At 37.0% G+C, this 13,410-nt stretch overlaps 1 protein-coding gene across 1 annotated transcript in view; it reads left to right on the plus strand.

Annotated features, from left to right (window-relative positions):
- Positions 1–13,398, plus strand: part of LOC113099701 (voltage-dependent P/Q-type calcium channel subunit alpha-1A-like) — a 50,022-nt gene extending 36,624 nt beyond the window's left edge. The window contains 14 exon segments of the mRNA XM_026264628.1: positions 2,909–3,008; positions 3,788–3,948; positions 4,029–4,169; positions 4,420–4,621; positions 4,770–4,934; positions 5,230–5,340; positions 7,014–7,097; positions 10,607–10,723; positions 11,785–11,808; positions 11,810–11,851; positions 11,976–12,012; positions 12,015–12,072; positions 12,165–12,315; positions 13,259–13,398. Of these exon segments, the coding sequence (XP_026120413.1) occupies positions 2,909–3,008; positions 3,788–3,948; positions 4,029–4,169; positions 4,420–4,621; positions 4,770–4,934; positions 5,230–5,340; positions 7,014–7,097; positions 10,607–10,723; positions 11,785–11,808; positions 11,810–11,851; positions 11,976–12,012; positions 12,015–12,072; positions 12,165–12,315; positions 13,259–13,390 (1,525 nt within the window). The 3' untranslated portion in view covers positions 13,391–13,398.
- Positions 13,399–13,410: the final 12 nt, after the last annotated feature.

The following is a 13,410-nucleotide window of genomic DNA, read 5'->3' on the forward strand; positions in this document are numbered from 1 at the left end:
GTTTTTTCCTCAAGGTAATGTCAGAGCCGTTAAATATGTTTTTCAACGGCTCTGGGTAATGTCACAGCTTCCAAACGCTCTCAACGCAAAAGCCTACTGGCGCTCATGATTCTTTAGCTCCGCCCACACGTCACGCCTCCAGTCGGTCGTGTTTTTCCGGGAAAAATCGGTACAGATTATCTTTCTCTTATGAATATAATAAAACTAAAGACTTTTTGGAGTTATGAAGGATGCAGTACTACTCTATAGGTACTCAAGATTAACAGGATATTGAGTGAAAACTAGCATTTCACCCCCCCAGCATTTCACCCCATTTAGGAAGATGGATTCAATGTAATTTGCAGTAATTCATAATAGTTGGCAAGTAATAGTTGCTATTTGTTTATATTTCCCAAGATTTATTTGCAGAATCATGGATAATGTAGTTTTTCACAAGGATTTCTGATGGTAAACCTTATTATTATTTAAATAAAGTGGGCTTCAGCATAATAATCCAGCATAAAACATAACCCCCCCCCCCCCCCCTATAAACATAACATAAAATCAGATGGACTGTGGTTGATCATCTTACATGTCAGTCACTTCCTGCCTCACAGAATAAGCTGCGAGGACGACCAGACGTTCTGCTGCAAGTCGAAAGTCTGGTTATATAAGATTAGATGTTCTGCTGGCGTAGCTTATATATTGTTTATAGTTTTGTAAATGGTATAAATGGGTAATGAAGACAGATGTATGGTTGTATGGATGTGTTATAATACACAAGCTTGCATCCTTGTTTCTCTCTTTTTACTGTGTGTGTCTCATATTATTGTATTTCTTCCTTCAAACTCCTTTTCTCCCCCGTGTCTTGTGTGTGTGTCTGATTCCTCTCTCATCTCTTCAACTGCTCACACCTACAGCGGAGGCAGCGGGTAATGTCTCTCTCTCTCTCTTTTTCTCTCTCTTTTCCTCCCTCTTTTGCTCTTAATGCTTGTCCTGGCGATTACACAGCTTTCCTCTCTTTCTTTTTTGGATTTGTCTCTATGTCTGTCTGCAAGTCACCCATCTCCTTCTATCACTCTGCCACCGTTTCTGTGTTAACCACCCGCGGATGATCATTCAGTTCACGTAGTCCTGATAGAGGGGTTTGAGAGGTCCCTCACCTCTGCACCCGTCACTCTAACAGCGCTTCTCTGACGGACGCTTGTTTATGCTTGACATCTGCTGAGAGGACAGGATTCGGCACGGCGCTGGAAATCTAGAGCACTGCCCTCTGTCCTTGACACTGAGACAGAAGAGGAGAAGAGAGAACAGGGAAGACAGTAAAGATGCTAAATATATGAAGAGAGAGAGAGAGAGAGAGACAGAGAGAGAGAAATATATACCTACTTATTTATACAGTGAGGTCCAAAAGTGTGAAAAATAGTTTTGTTGTTGTTGTTGTGAGGATTTTTAGACAACAAAAAATGTTTGCATGGTTTGTGAAACAGAAACAAATTTAAGTTAATATTCCTTTAGGAAAGAAGCAGCGGTGTCCATTTCAGGAGCGCATCAGTATTACTTTACAAAGTAATTATATTAGTTATATTAAAATTATATTAGTTATTGAATATCAATCATTTGATAGCATATGCTAACAAAATACTTTGATAGCTTTTACCAATTTATGTTCATGTTTTCATATACATACTACCATTCATCAGTAAGAATTACCTTTCTGCAAGAAATTTATTTTTATTCAGCAAGAATGCGTTAAATTTATTAAAAGTGACAGTAAAAACATACATATAGAATTATTTTAAACTGGAGTATTTCACAGTATTACTGTGGTTACTGTATGTTGTAAAAGAAATACTAGGAGAGCATAAGAGGCTCCATTCAAATGTTTACTCAAAAGCTGACAATTTTTTTTTATTTTTTTTTTTATTAAAGCAATGTTGTATAAATTTAAAGAATCACTTTTAAACCCAACTGTATGTGATTAAGGACAATTACATAAATTAGTTTTACAGTGGTATAAATCAGTGTACAACCACACATTCGCATAGTTTAGTCTTCAGTGTATGACTTTTGCATTTAGCTTGCTGGTCACTAGCCACACATCTGCCGTGCAACAGCTGTACACACATCTGGTGGATGGTTGTGGTTGGGTATAACAAGAGCGACGTGCAAATTGTGCTAATGTAGGCCAGAAATTCAGATTCAGATCGACTAGCTTCATTGTGACATGGTTCTCCACACTCCAAAGCCAGGGCTGATTGGTAGAGGCTCTAACCCCTCTGGAGCGACTGAATGTGTTTTTCCAGGTCCTTTTATATGTTGTGTTTGCCAATGGACAACCCCAAAAACAAGAAAGAAAGAGGTTTGGCTGGGCATTCTGCAGCAGGGATGCCTGAATCTGTTCCGTATGTTTCATGCTGTCATCAAGGCAAAGTAATGAAACCAGCCAGTGTTCCTTGGGAAAAGAGGGACAATGGTGGTTCCTGCATGGGCTGAGACGGTGCAGTGGATATCACATCCGCTGAGCTAGTTTCCAGTACAGCATGAGCCACACCAATGAGTGTGTCTGAGAGTGTGTGTGTGTTGTGAGATTGACTGTGTGCATGTGTTTTAGTATGTGTCTATCCTAAGTGCTGTGAAATGAGCTTGATTGTCTGACTACAACAGGCTGCATTCTCAGTGAGGGGACACAGATGACATTCCTGATTGGCTGGGAGTAAATGTGTGGATGTAGCAGGCATGTTTCATTGTTTTAACAGCCTGAGCTACTAACTCACCCCTAAATTGTGTGTGTGTGTGTGTGTGTGCAAGACCAATTACCCATGTAGCCTAATGCCTCCTGCCATTTCACTTTCTAACTCTGTTGTTTGTGTTTGTGTGTGTGTGTGTGTGTGTGTATGTGTGCGTGTGTGTGTGTGTTCATCTGCAGAGGAAGCAGCAAGGGGAAAGACATCAGTACTATCAAGTCTCTGCGTGTGCTCCGAGTACTGCGGCCTCTGAAAACCATCAAGCGTCTGCCCAAGCTAAAGGTACCTCTGTGTTTGGTTGTGTTTTCCCTCCTTGTTTTGACTGAGATTTGTCTGTTTACAGAGTTTGTTTGCGTTTTGTTTTTTTGTTTTTGTTTTTCACTACATGTGCTTTATTGTTCAGTGTAATCGGTTTCTGGCTGTGTTTGACCAGTTTTTAATTTGTTTTGTCTAGTTTTTAGACCTTGTTTGTATTTGTTCATTTATTTTGTATCACTTGACTGCTTTCTCTGTTTTTGGCTTTGTTTCTAACATTAAAGTGTTTTTTTATTTGTTGTTTATTTGTTTCTGATTTTATTTATTTTATTTCTTTTTTTGTATGTAAATGCAATTAATTTGGTTTTGCATATTTTGATTGTGTTTTGTTTTATCTAAGATTTGTGTTGTATAAATGCCTTTAGTGTGTTTGTTATATTAAATATTTTTGTTCATTCTTTGTGTTTTTCAGGCTGTTTTTGATTGTTTTATTGCTGCTTTTTATTATATTCATTGTATTTTATTCCATTATATTTTTAATTTTATTTGTTTGGTTTGTTTCAGTTGACTAATTTTTTTTTATGTATATATATATATATATATATATATATATATATATATATATATATATATATATATATATATATATATTTTTTTTTTTTTTTTTTTTTTTTTTTTTTTTTTTTGTTTACTCAGTTGAATTTCAACATTTTGAAAATGTATTGGTTTGTGCTTTGATCCGACTTTGTGTTCTGCTTTCAGGCTGCATTTGAATTCGTCTCTTCTCTGTTTTTGTCTATTTTCAGGCTGTCTTTGACTGTGTGGTGAACTCTCTGAAGAATGTGTTGAACATACTCATTGTCTACATGCTGTTCATGTTCATCTTCGCTGTGGTGGCTGTGCAGCTCTTCAAAGGCCGTTTCTTCTACTGTACCGATGAATCCAAGGAGTTTGAGCGTGACTGCAGGTGAGACAAAAAAACACGCACACAAACAGACTGGCGAACAGACATATTGGCTTGTATTTCTAAAAGCATTTTGTTGTTAGGGGCGAATATCTTGTCTATGAAAGAGATAACGAAGTGCGGGCGCAGAAGCGGGAATGGAAGAAATACGATTTCCACTACGACAATGTGCTCTGGGCCCTTCTCACCCTCTTCACCGTTTCTACGGGAGAGGGGTGGCCACAGTATGTATACATCTCAATTCCTAATTCCTAAAACCTAATGTTCAGTGTACATACCCAATATCACAAACCACTAGAGGGATTGCTTCTGTTTTCTAATGTAATGCAAATGTTTTCATCCCAAATTACTATTTGAGTCAAGTTGAAGTTATTTTTAATGGCATATCTAAGGACTTGTTACAATTACCTTAAATATTTGACCGTATCACGTTACAACATATTCAATGTTATTTTTTTGTTTGCCACTCGCCAGGGTGCTGAAACATTCAGTGGATGCGACCTACGAGAATCAGGGCCCGAGTCCAGGTTACCGGATGGAAATGTCCATCTTTTACGTGGTGTACTTCGTGGTCTTCCCCTTCTTCTTCGTCAACATCTTCGTGGCTCTTATCATCATCACTTTCCAGGAGCAAGGAGACAAAATGATGGAAGAGTATAGCCTGGAAAAGAATGAGGTGAGGACATATCAAATGGATGTTTTTTTGTTTAAGCTAAATGATCAGTCTAGCTCATTCTGTATGCATAGCGCTAGCATTGATCTCATTGATATGGTAACGCAGATTTTCAGCTTGACTAACTTCATCGTATCTGTTCTGTTTTCAGAGAGCCTGCATAGACTTCGCCATCAATGCTAAACCGCTCACGCGACACATGCCTCAGAACAAACAGACATTCCAGTACCGCATGTGGGAATTTGTGGTGTCCCCTCCATTTGAATACACCATCATGACCTTGATTGCCCTCAACACCATTGTCCTAATGATGAAGGTGTGGCAGTATTTCACTTTAATACATCTCGCTTTATATACTTTGTGAATTAGGCTTCCGATGTATGGTAAATTTGCTTTTAAAAGTTTGTGATGGTACAAACTAACAATTGCAGAGTTTACAATCTTTAGACTTTAGCATTGTTAGTTTACCAGTGCTTTCTACAAATAGGGTAAAACTAAAAATGAATTTCCAGTACCGATGTTCTACAAGGTTTGAATTTTTTTTGTAGTCCAAAATTAGAGTAATTTCTAAATACAGTTTAATACAGTTTAAATATGTTGCGTTTGTTTAGTATGATGGAGCATCAGATGTCTATGAAGCTGTATTAGCCAACCTGAACATAGTGTTCACCTCACTTTTCTCCATGGAGTGCTTATTGAAGATCATTGCCTTCGGAGTGCTGGTAAGTCTACTGTACAGTTTCTCATGTTTAACTGTATGTATGTGAATGTTAGGTGCAGAATTGTCACTCACTAAGCAGCAAATGCAAGTGAAAGTATACAGTGATTAATAGAAACTGCAACATCTTATAAAGACTTTTAAAACCTTTTTACCATCAGAAGTTTATATAGGATGCCTCATGTTCTCCCCGCCACAAAACTATATGTACCGGCACACACTGAATCATTGTTGCATTAGGCCAACAAATCAGAAAACAAACATGAATTAATGAAATGTGCCAAATTGTTTGACAGAAACTGGCTCAGCTTGAGAGACATTTAAACAAGTTCACCCAAAAAATGAAAATTCTGTCATTAATTACTCAGCCTCATGTCATTCCACAACTGTAAGACCTTTTTTCAATTTCAGAACACACATTAAGATATTTTTGATGAAATCTGAGAACTCTCTGACCCTCCCATAGACAGCAACACAACTGACTTCAAGGCCCAGAAAGGCAGTTAGGACATTATTAAAATAGTCCATGTGACATCAGTCGTTCAATTGTAATGTTATGCAGCTATAACAATACCTTCTGTGCGCAAAGAAAGCAAAATTACTAGCTTTTTTCAACAATTTCTTGTCTTCCATGTCAGTCTCCACCTCGCATTCATGCGAGTACCACAACACATGCGTGTGATGCTGCTGATGTAGGAGATGGCGTTCTGACGTAGAACCGCTGTGGCTTATTAACAAGCAGGATGAAGACACAAGCATGTTTTGTGGTGCTGTTGTGAACGCATGCCAAATTCTGACACCAAAGAGAAGAAATCGTTGAATATAGTTGTTTTTGTTTTCGTTGGACTCAATAAGTATTCTAGTAGCTTCATAAAATTAAGGTTGAACCACTGATATCACATGGACTATTTTAGCTATGTTTTCTAGGCCTTGAACGTTCAATTGCACTGGTGTCTATGCAGGTTCAGAAAGCGCTCGGATTTTATTAAAAGTATTTTAATTTGTGTTCAGAAGATAAATGAAGGTCTTATGGCTTTGGAACGACAATTAATGACAGAAATTTCATTTTGGGGGGAACTATCCCTTTAAGGACAAAAGAGATCAAAGAAGTTGCGTTCTGAAGTAGATGAGAAAAGGGTTGGGACATGGAAGTGCGAGTAACAAAGGAAATGGTTGTAGTCAGCTAAAAGAGATACACATGAAGATAGTGAGCTGGAGGGCACATTGAAGTGATTAGGAGTGGAAAATGGAAAAAAGGAGGATGGATTTTGAGCGAAATGAAGATGATGGGTATTACGGGAGGTTGATGGGAAATGTAACACACACACATTCTTTGCACCGGTGCCCTTGATCCCATGCAGCTAGTGGACTGAATGTTCCTAATGCACTGTTTCACTGCAGGCACTCACTTGGCAGCTCACAAAAAGGCCGTCATGTTCGGCATCTGGGCCACTGGTCTTCTAGGCATCTGCCCTTTTTTTGTACACAGGCTGGAAAACTCAAGGAAGGAATAAGAGCTAAAAGAGGGGAAAGGAGACGACGTTTCATTAGCACCAGAGAGTGAAAATAAATTGTTTGCTCCTTTTTCTGTCGGCAGGTCACTGAATGTATGTATGTGCCAAGTGTAATCCTCCTTTAACCCAGGTGACAAATGCATCTGTGTCTTTTTTACCACAGAACTACTTCAAAGACGCCTGGAACATCTTCGACTGTGTGACTGTACTTGGCAGCATCACTGATATTTTAGTCACAGAGCTAGGGGTAAGTGTGTAGCAGAAGGGCTGCCATCTGTGAGTGCGTGTGTGCGTGTTTGTTTGTGTATCCTGTCTGTACGCCTGTGTGTATTTCTGAATGTGATTGAGAGACTCTCGGCAGGATCTTCTCTTGCTCACTGAGGTGTAAGGAACTCCTAAAAGTCTTATATAATTGTCCCAGTTGGTGTGTGAGGCAGATCAGCGAGCCAGTGGTGCTCAGTGGTGACGGAGGTCTGTTACTCTTCCAGCATCGTCATTTATCCCCCAGACAGATCAAACTGACCCTACCAGTAAAAATGTTGTACTTAAATATTAACATGCATTCATTATCCAGCGAGTGATGATGGCCGTTTCTAAATGTTAGTGAAATATGTGTTTGTGTATGTGTTTTTTCTTCTTGGTTTTACAACACATGTTGTACAGGCACTTCGAAGACTCCATGGAATCAAAATTGACCTGAAATTAGACCAATTAAACTATCAAATCTACACATTCAAAAAGTACCGTTCTTTTCTAGGACAAAAGACCAAAAGTATTGACGACTCATGAGAATGTCCCGCCCCAAATGTGACAAGGAAATCATGGTTATTGGCTGTTATGTAAATTAAGGTTGTTTTGTTTGGTTTTTGTGATTTACTCCTTATTGTCAAATGTTGCACATTGTTAAAACGAGAATTACGATATAATCATAGACAATATATATTGCACACCTCTGGTTGCCTGTTTAATAATAACGGAGTGTGTTTACACTAAGTGCAAATAGCCCGCCTGGTTGGCAAAAGCTGTCTATACAAACTCTGACCCCCATGTGTGATTGGAGTTAACACTATAAAAGACGATTATCAAATATCGGTTCCAGTGGCATTGGTGGTAAAAAGTGCGTGCTATGGCTTTTTTGACGCAATTGACCCGAGTTCGAATCTGGCTTTTGAATAACTTTTTTTTTCTCCCTTTTCAGTTCTCATATCACTTCGGAAAGGCATTTAGTTTTAATAGAAATGAAGGAAATTATAGAAATGATGAAAATGGTTAGGGCAGGTGAATGGAGGGATTTGTCCCAATAAGGTTGCATCCATTTAATAATTTGAATTAAAATGATAATTTATACTCAATACATTATTATTGCATACTGTGTTATAATGGGCTACAATACTGAGGTGCAGATAATCGTCACTATTTGCATTAAGTTGTATAAATAGCAGAAAATCACTAAGAAAATATGCTATTTTCATTTAGTGTAAATAGCCTCTAATTGCTAATTGCTCTTAATGTGAATTCCATCTATCACTATTTACACTTTGTCCAAATAGCTAATGTCTAATAATAATAATAATAATAATTACACACCCTTCAAAATGTCCGGCCCAAACTATCTGTTTCTGTCAACAAAGAAAAGCAAACTGCACTGATCAAGACATGGTCTTTAAGAATCAAAATTATTATTAATTTGAAAATATAATATTTTTATTTATAATAATATATTTAGTTACATCAGTGGTCTTTGTAAATTAGAATTTATTAGAAAATTTAATGATGCAATCATGCATTTATTTAGATATGATTTATTTATTTATTTGGACATGTAATATTTGTATGTGGTTACTTTGAAATGTTTGTTTATTTAATTAATTCATTGATGTATTTCATAGATGTTTTTTTTTCTTTTTTCTTTTAATAGCAGTACTTTAGTTTACGTCACAGTCTGGCAAAACCATGATTTACTGCTTGCTATTGCAGCTTGATGACAGCTTGCATTAGGGGAAAGGGACTTTCACATTCTAAAGGGCATTTTACTGGGCCTGCATTTCAGTCATCAATACTTCTGTTCCATTTCCCCAGAAAAGAAAAACCATGAATATTACATTTTAATTAAATTTACTCTATTAGCTTTATGGACTACACAAGCATGCTGATGACCTCAAAGCAAACACGAATGAGCTTTTATTTTAATTTCACAGTGATTTTAACAGAAATGTGATGTGGAATACTGTATTATATGATATTAATACATTTATTTAATTTTATTTTACGACTCAGTTCTGTACCTGGAGATCCACCCGAAGGGTTTAGTGCTGATGTTTTGTTACATTTTTAATTAAAGACTGAAGTCAGATCTCCAGTTACAAGACTGTCAAGTATACATGTAATGATAAAAACTTGTCAAACCACATATTACAAATGCGTCATTTTCAAAATGTTTTTTGTTGTAATCAACCTTTATTTGAATTGAAAGGTTTGTTGATATGCATAATGATAATTCTTGTCTTGTTTTATCTTTGTTTTACATGCTTTCTTTAAACTCTTCTTTATGGCGGCTTTGCCCTCTGATGACTCCATCCAATCAAAATGCACTATGAATCTCATGTGTATATCCATGACCTGAATAAACCGATCACAATGGTTGTTTAATCAACCTCCAAAAATACTGCTAAAAACCATGCTTCTGCAACATCTACATGTAGATGGTTTGTAATTTTTCTTTCGGAGTAATGCATCTAATGCATCTGTTTCCCTGTGGCTGATGATGATGATGATGATGATGAGACAATGATGCATGTGCTCGAGTCATGAAGACCTTTCACCCCTGCTTGTCTAACAGTATGACAGAACCCCTCTCAGCTGAGGTGTAATTGATCCTTAGCACACAGTTTAAACGTTTAGTGTTTCTCTGCAGGTCTCCTGAATGCATGTTGTGCTTTTTTGCTGACAGGGAACGCTAGTAATTGTTGTTTTTGACACTGCATCTTCATACAGTCATACAGACATTTAAATACATCAACACACGCATAGATCTAAGTGTACTAAAGACATCTAAATATGTCAGTTATGAAGGAATATATGGAGTTAAATCCACCTTGAACCACCTTGTGTTCTATTTTTGTTCCCAATATCTCTGTGCAGCTTAAAGGACAATAAACAGTCAGTTCTTCCCGATCAGTTCCCGATGCTTTCATATATATATAAATATAAATATAAATAAAATAAAACATAATAAAACAAAACATTCCCACAACTGACTGAAGTATGTCCTTTAACCCAGCACCTGTTCCTTCTCTTTGCTAGTGCCCTCTGTTGGTCATTGTATGCTGTTAGTGTGGTTGGCATGATTCCACGTGAATCTACAGATCAGTGCATTTGGTTGACTGAAGCAAGAAGTTAGGCTCTGTGCACTCCCTTCCCTAATGAGAACTCTTACAGTATCTTATTTTATTATATATATATCTATATTATTTTTTGTATGAGTTGCTGCCTCCTCCCTTTATCTTTGTCTTTTCCCCTCTTTCACCACTGGATATGCTGAGCCTGTTCAGTCTTGTCAGTTTGATTATTATTATTATTATTATTATTATTTTGGTTTCTCCGTGTTTGATTTGAATTCCTACTTTCCTTCTTCCTTAGTTCCTTTTTAATTTCTTCACTGTTTGTAATCAATTGTTTTGGACTGACATCACTTCCTTTCTCTGTCTGTCTGCCCCTTTTCTATTTCTGTCTCTTGCTCTCTTTCTGTCTCTGTAGAACAACTTCATAAATCTGAGTTTTCTGAGGCTCTTCAGAGCCGCTCGTCTCATTAAGTTGCTCAGGCAGGGTGAGACCATACGCATCCTGCTCTGGACCTTCGTCCAGTCTTTCAAGGTAAAATTACACACACATACAAAACAGTATCCAAGCATTGTTGTTGTTTTTTCCGAGTCTGACAGCACACAGAGCTGTCTTGTTAATGCAATTATTGGTAAAATGTTGGTTAATGAAGGTTGTTTTTTGTTTTATTCAATAACAATAATGAAGTTGTGAGTTAAAATGTGCATTATAATGTTAATATTATTTTTTACTACTTTATTTTGAAGAATCTAGTACAAATAAATAACCCTTAAAAAACTGATTATAATCAGTAATGTTGCAGATTGAATTGCTTGACCTGTGTAGTTATTTTATAATTATTATATTATGTTATATAGCTTTTATTAATATTTTGAACTGGCTTTTGTTTTTATATTTTCATTATTTTTTTTATAGCTGAACTGTTAGACAATGCAGAATGACCTATTGTAATTTTTTATTACTTTTTTATTTTATTATTTTTTTATTTTTATTTAATTTTTATTTCTGGTTAAGATTTTTTTTTCAGTTAGCACCTTTACCTCTTCAAATTAAAAGTCAGTTAGTTACCAAAGCAACATTACTAATCTTATTTGGTTCGATTTTCCATGTAATATTTTATATTAAAAAAAAAGTGTTTTAATAGTTTTAGATTCAGAAAACAGTAATAAACTTGGAGTTGTGTAAGCTGAAACCGAGGTGCTTAGCTTGCATGTAAACTAAAACCTAGACAAATCATTACACTGATATGAAATCCAATATGCACAAACGCACTTGCTGTGTTGTATGCTAGTCAGAAATGTGTTAAGGAAAGAGAATATTTACATGTATGCGGAAATTTGCGGAATCTGAATAACCAAAGCATGAAGAATTTAAGCATAAACAACTTTTTTTTAATCTAGTCCGGGTTTTTTGGTAGGGGTTAATTCAGGTTAATTGGGTCCTTTTTTATCCTAGTCGTCTCAAAATGTGTTCTAATTTCCCTAATTTACACTAACATGTTGGCATTGTGTTGCACATTTCTCCTCCAACTGCCAGTAACAGGGTTTCACTCACATTTAATTGGTGGTTATTTTTGACTTCTCTGCTGCGCTTAGGCTCTGCCGTATGTGTGCCTACTTCATCGCCATGCTGTTCTTCATCTACGCCATCATCGGCATGCAGGTGAGTTTGTGAGAGAGTGTGGGAGGCTGCACAGGACATACTGAGAAAGGCTAAACGGCTATATTTGAAGGCAGTGGGCAATGAGATTGTGGGTTTATGCTGAGGTGGCTTTTGTGTTTCATAGCTGTTCGGGAACATTGCGATTGAGGAGGATGGTGAGAGTGCATTAACCAGCACAACAACTTCAGGACTTTTTTCCAGGCCCTAATGCTGCTCTTCAGGTTGTGTGTGTGAATCACAGACTGGCCGTGTTGAATGTTGTGTGTGGGTTACGAACACTTGATAACCGTAGTTCAACACTGTGTGTTTGTAGGAGTGCTACAGGCGAGGCATGGCACGACATCATGCTCTCATGTCTGGGGAAGAAGGTGTGTGATCCTCTCTCTAGTAACCCGGAGCCAGAATGTGGGAGCGAGTTTGCCTACCTCTACTTTGTCTCCTTCATCTTCCTCTGTTCCTTTCTGGTGAGTACAGTTGTACCCAAACGCGTCATTTATAGTGGGGACTTTCGTCATGGCTAGTGTTGACCATGCTATTTTCTGAAATAGCTTTTGGAAAGCTTTTATCAAATACAGATGAAAAGATCTCCAAAGGTTGAGCAGCAGTTTCCTTTTCTCTAGTGGGCGTTATATTGTAGTAAGAGGGAATCTGGCACTAGAATTGATCATTTTGATGTTTTGCTGAGTGGTCGCCACATTTGTCATCAGTGGTGAAAAGTGACTCAGACATGCGACATACTTCTCTATTACTTTTCCATCTGTTCCAGTGATACAGCAGAACAAAATGCAGACAAATGTGTTCCCAATACTGATTATATCCACTGACGTAAAGCTGAGCTGCAATTTAGTTTTCATTGAATTATGTGTATTGTGTAATGTAGATGTATATTGTATTGTGAGTGTATAGAGAGAGAGAGCGAGTGAGAGAGCTGGGTAATAACTGATTACATGTAACCTGGATTACACAATAAGATTCCAAATTTTAAAATTATTAATTTTATATTATTATGATTTAATTAATTAACATCTTTTAATTAAACTGACCAACCCCTTGCAGTTCCTTTGTGAAGCCCAGTGTTTAAAATGCACAGAATGCATTTTATTACTATTTTTAATATCAATGTGGTACGAGATCATCCTATTTAAATCAATATGATGAACGAGTAAGATCAAATGTAATCTAAAGAAATCATAAAGCAGTCTGTTACCTAAAATGTGCAATGTGATGGATTATTTTACAAACTACAACTACACTGACCATTTTTTTTTAGTGTGACATACATAATTTTTCTGTATTAATATGTCCTAAAAGTGGAGAAATAACATAGTGCCATATACGTGAGGTGTGCAATTTAAAGCTCAATTTAACAGCTTTGTCTGCTAAGGCCTGTGATTTACTTGTGTGTAGATGCTGAATCTGTTCGTGGCTGTGATCATGGATAATTTCGAGTACCTGACGCGTGACTCCTCTATCCTGGGACCCCATCACCTGGACGAGTATGTGAGAATCTGGGCGGAGTATGACCCAGCTGCGTGGTGAGCCTATGTGCACATAAACAT

This window comes from Carassius auratus, unplaced genomic scaffold (assembly GCF_003368295.1).
Source record: "Carassius auratus strain Wakin unplaced genomic scaffold, ASM336829v1 scaf_tig00217020, whole genome shotgun sequence".
Classification (NCBI taxonomy): Eukaryota; Metazoa; Chordata; class Actinopteri; order Cypriniformes; family Cyprinidae; genus Carassius; species Carassius auratus.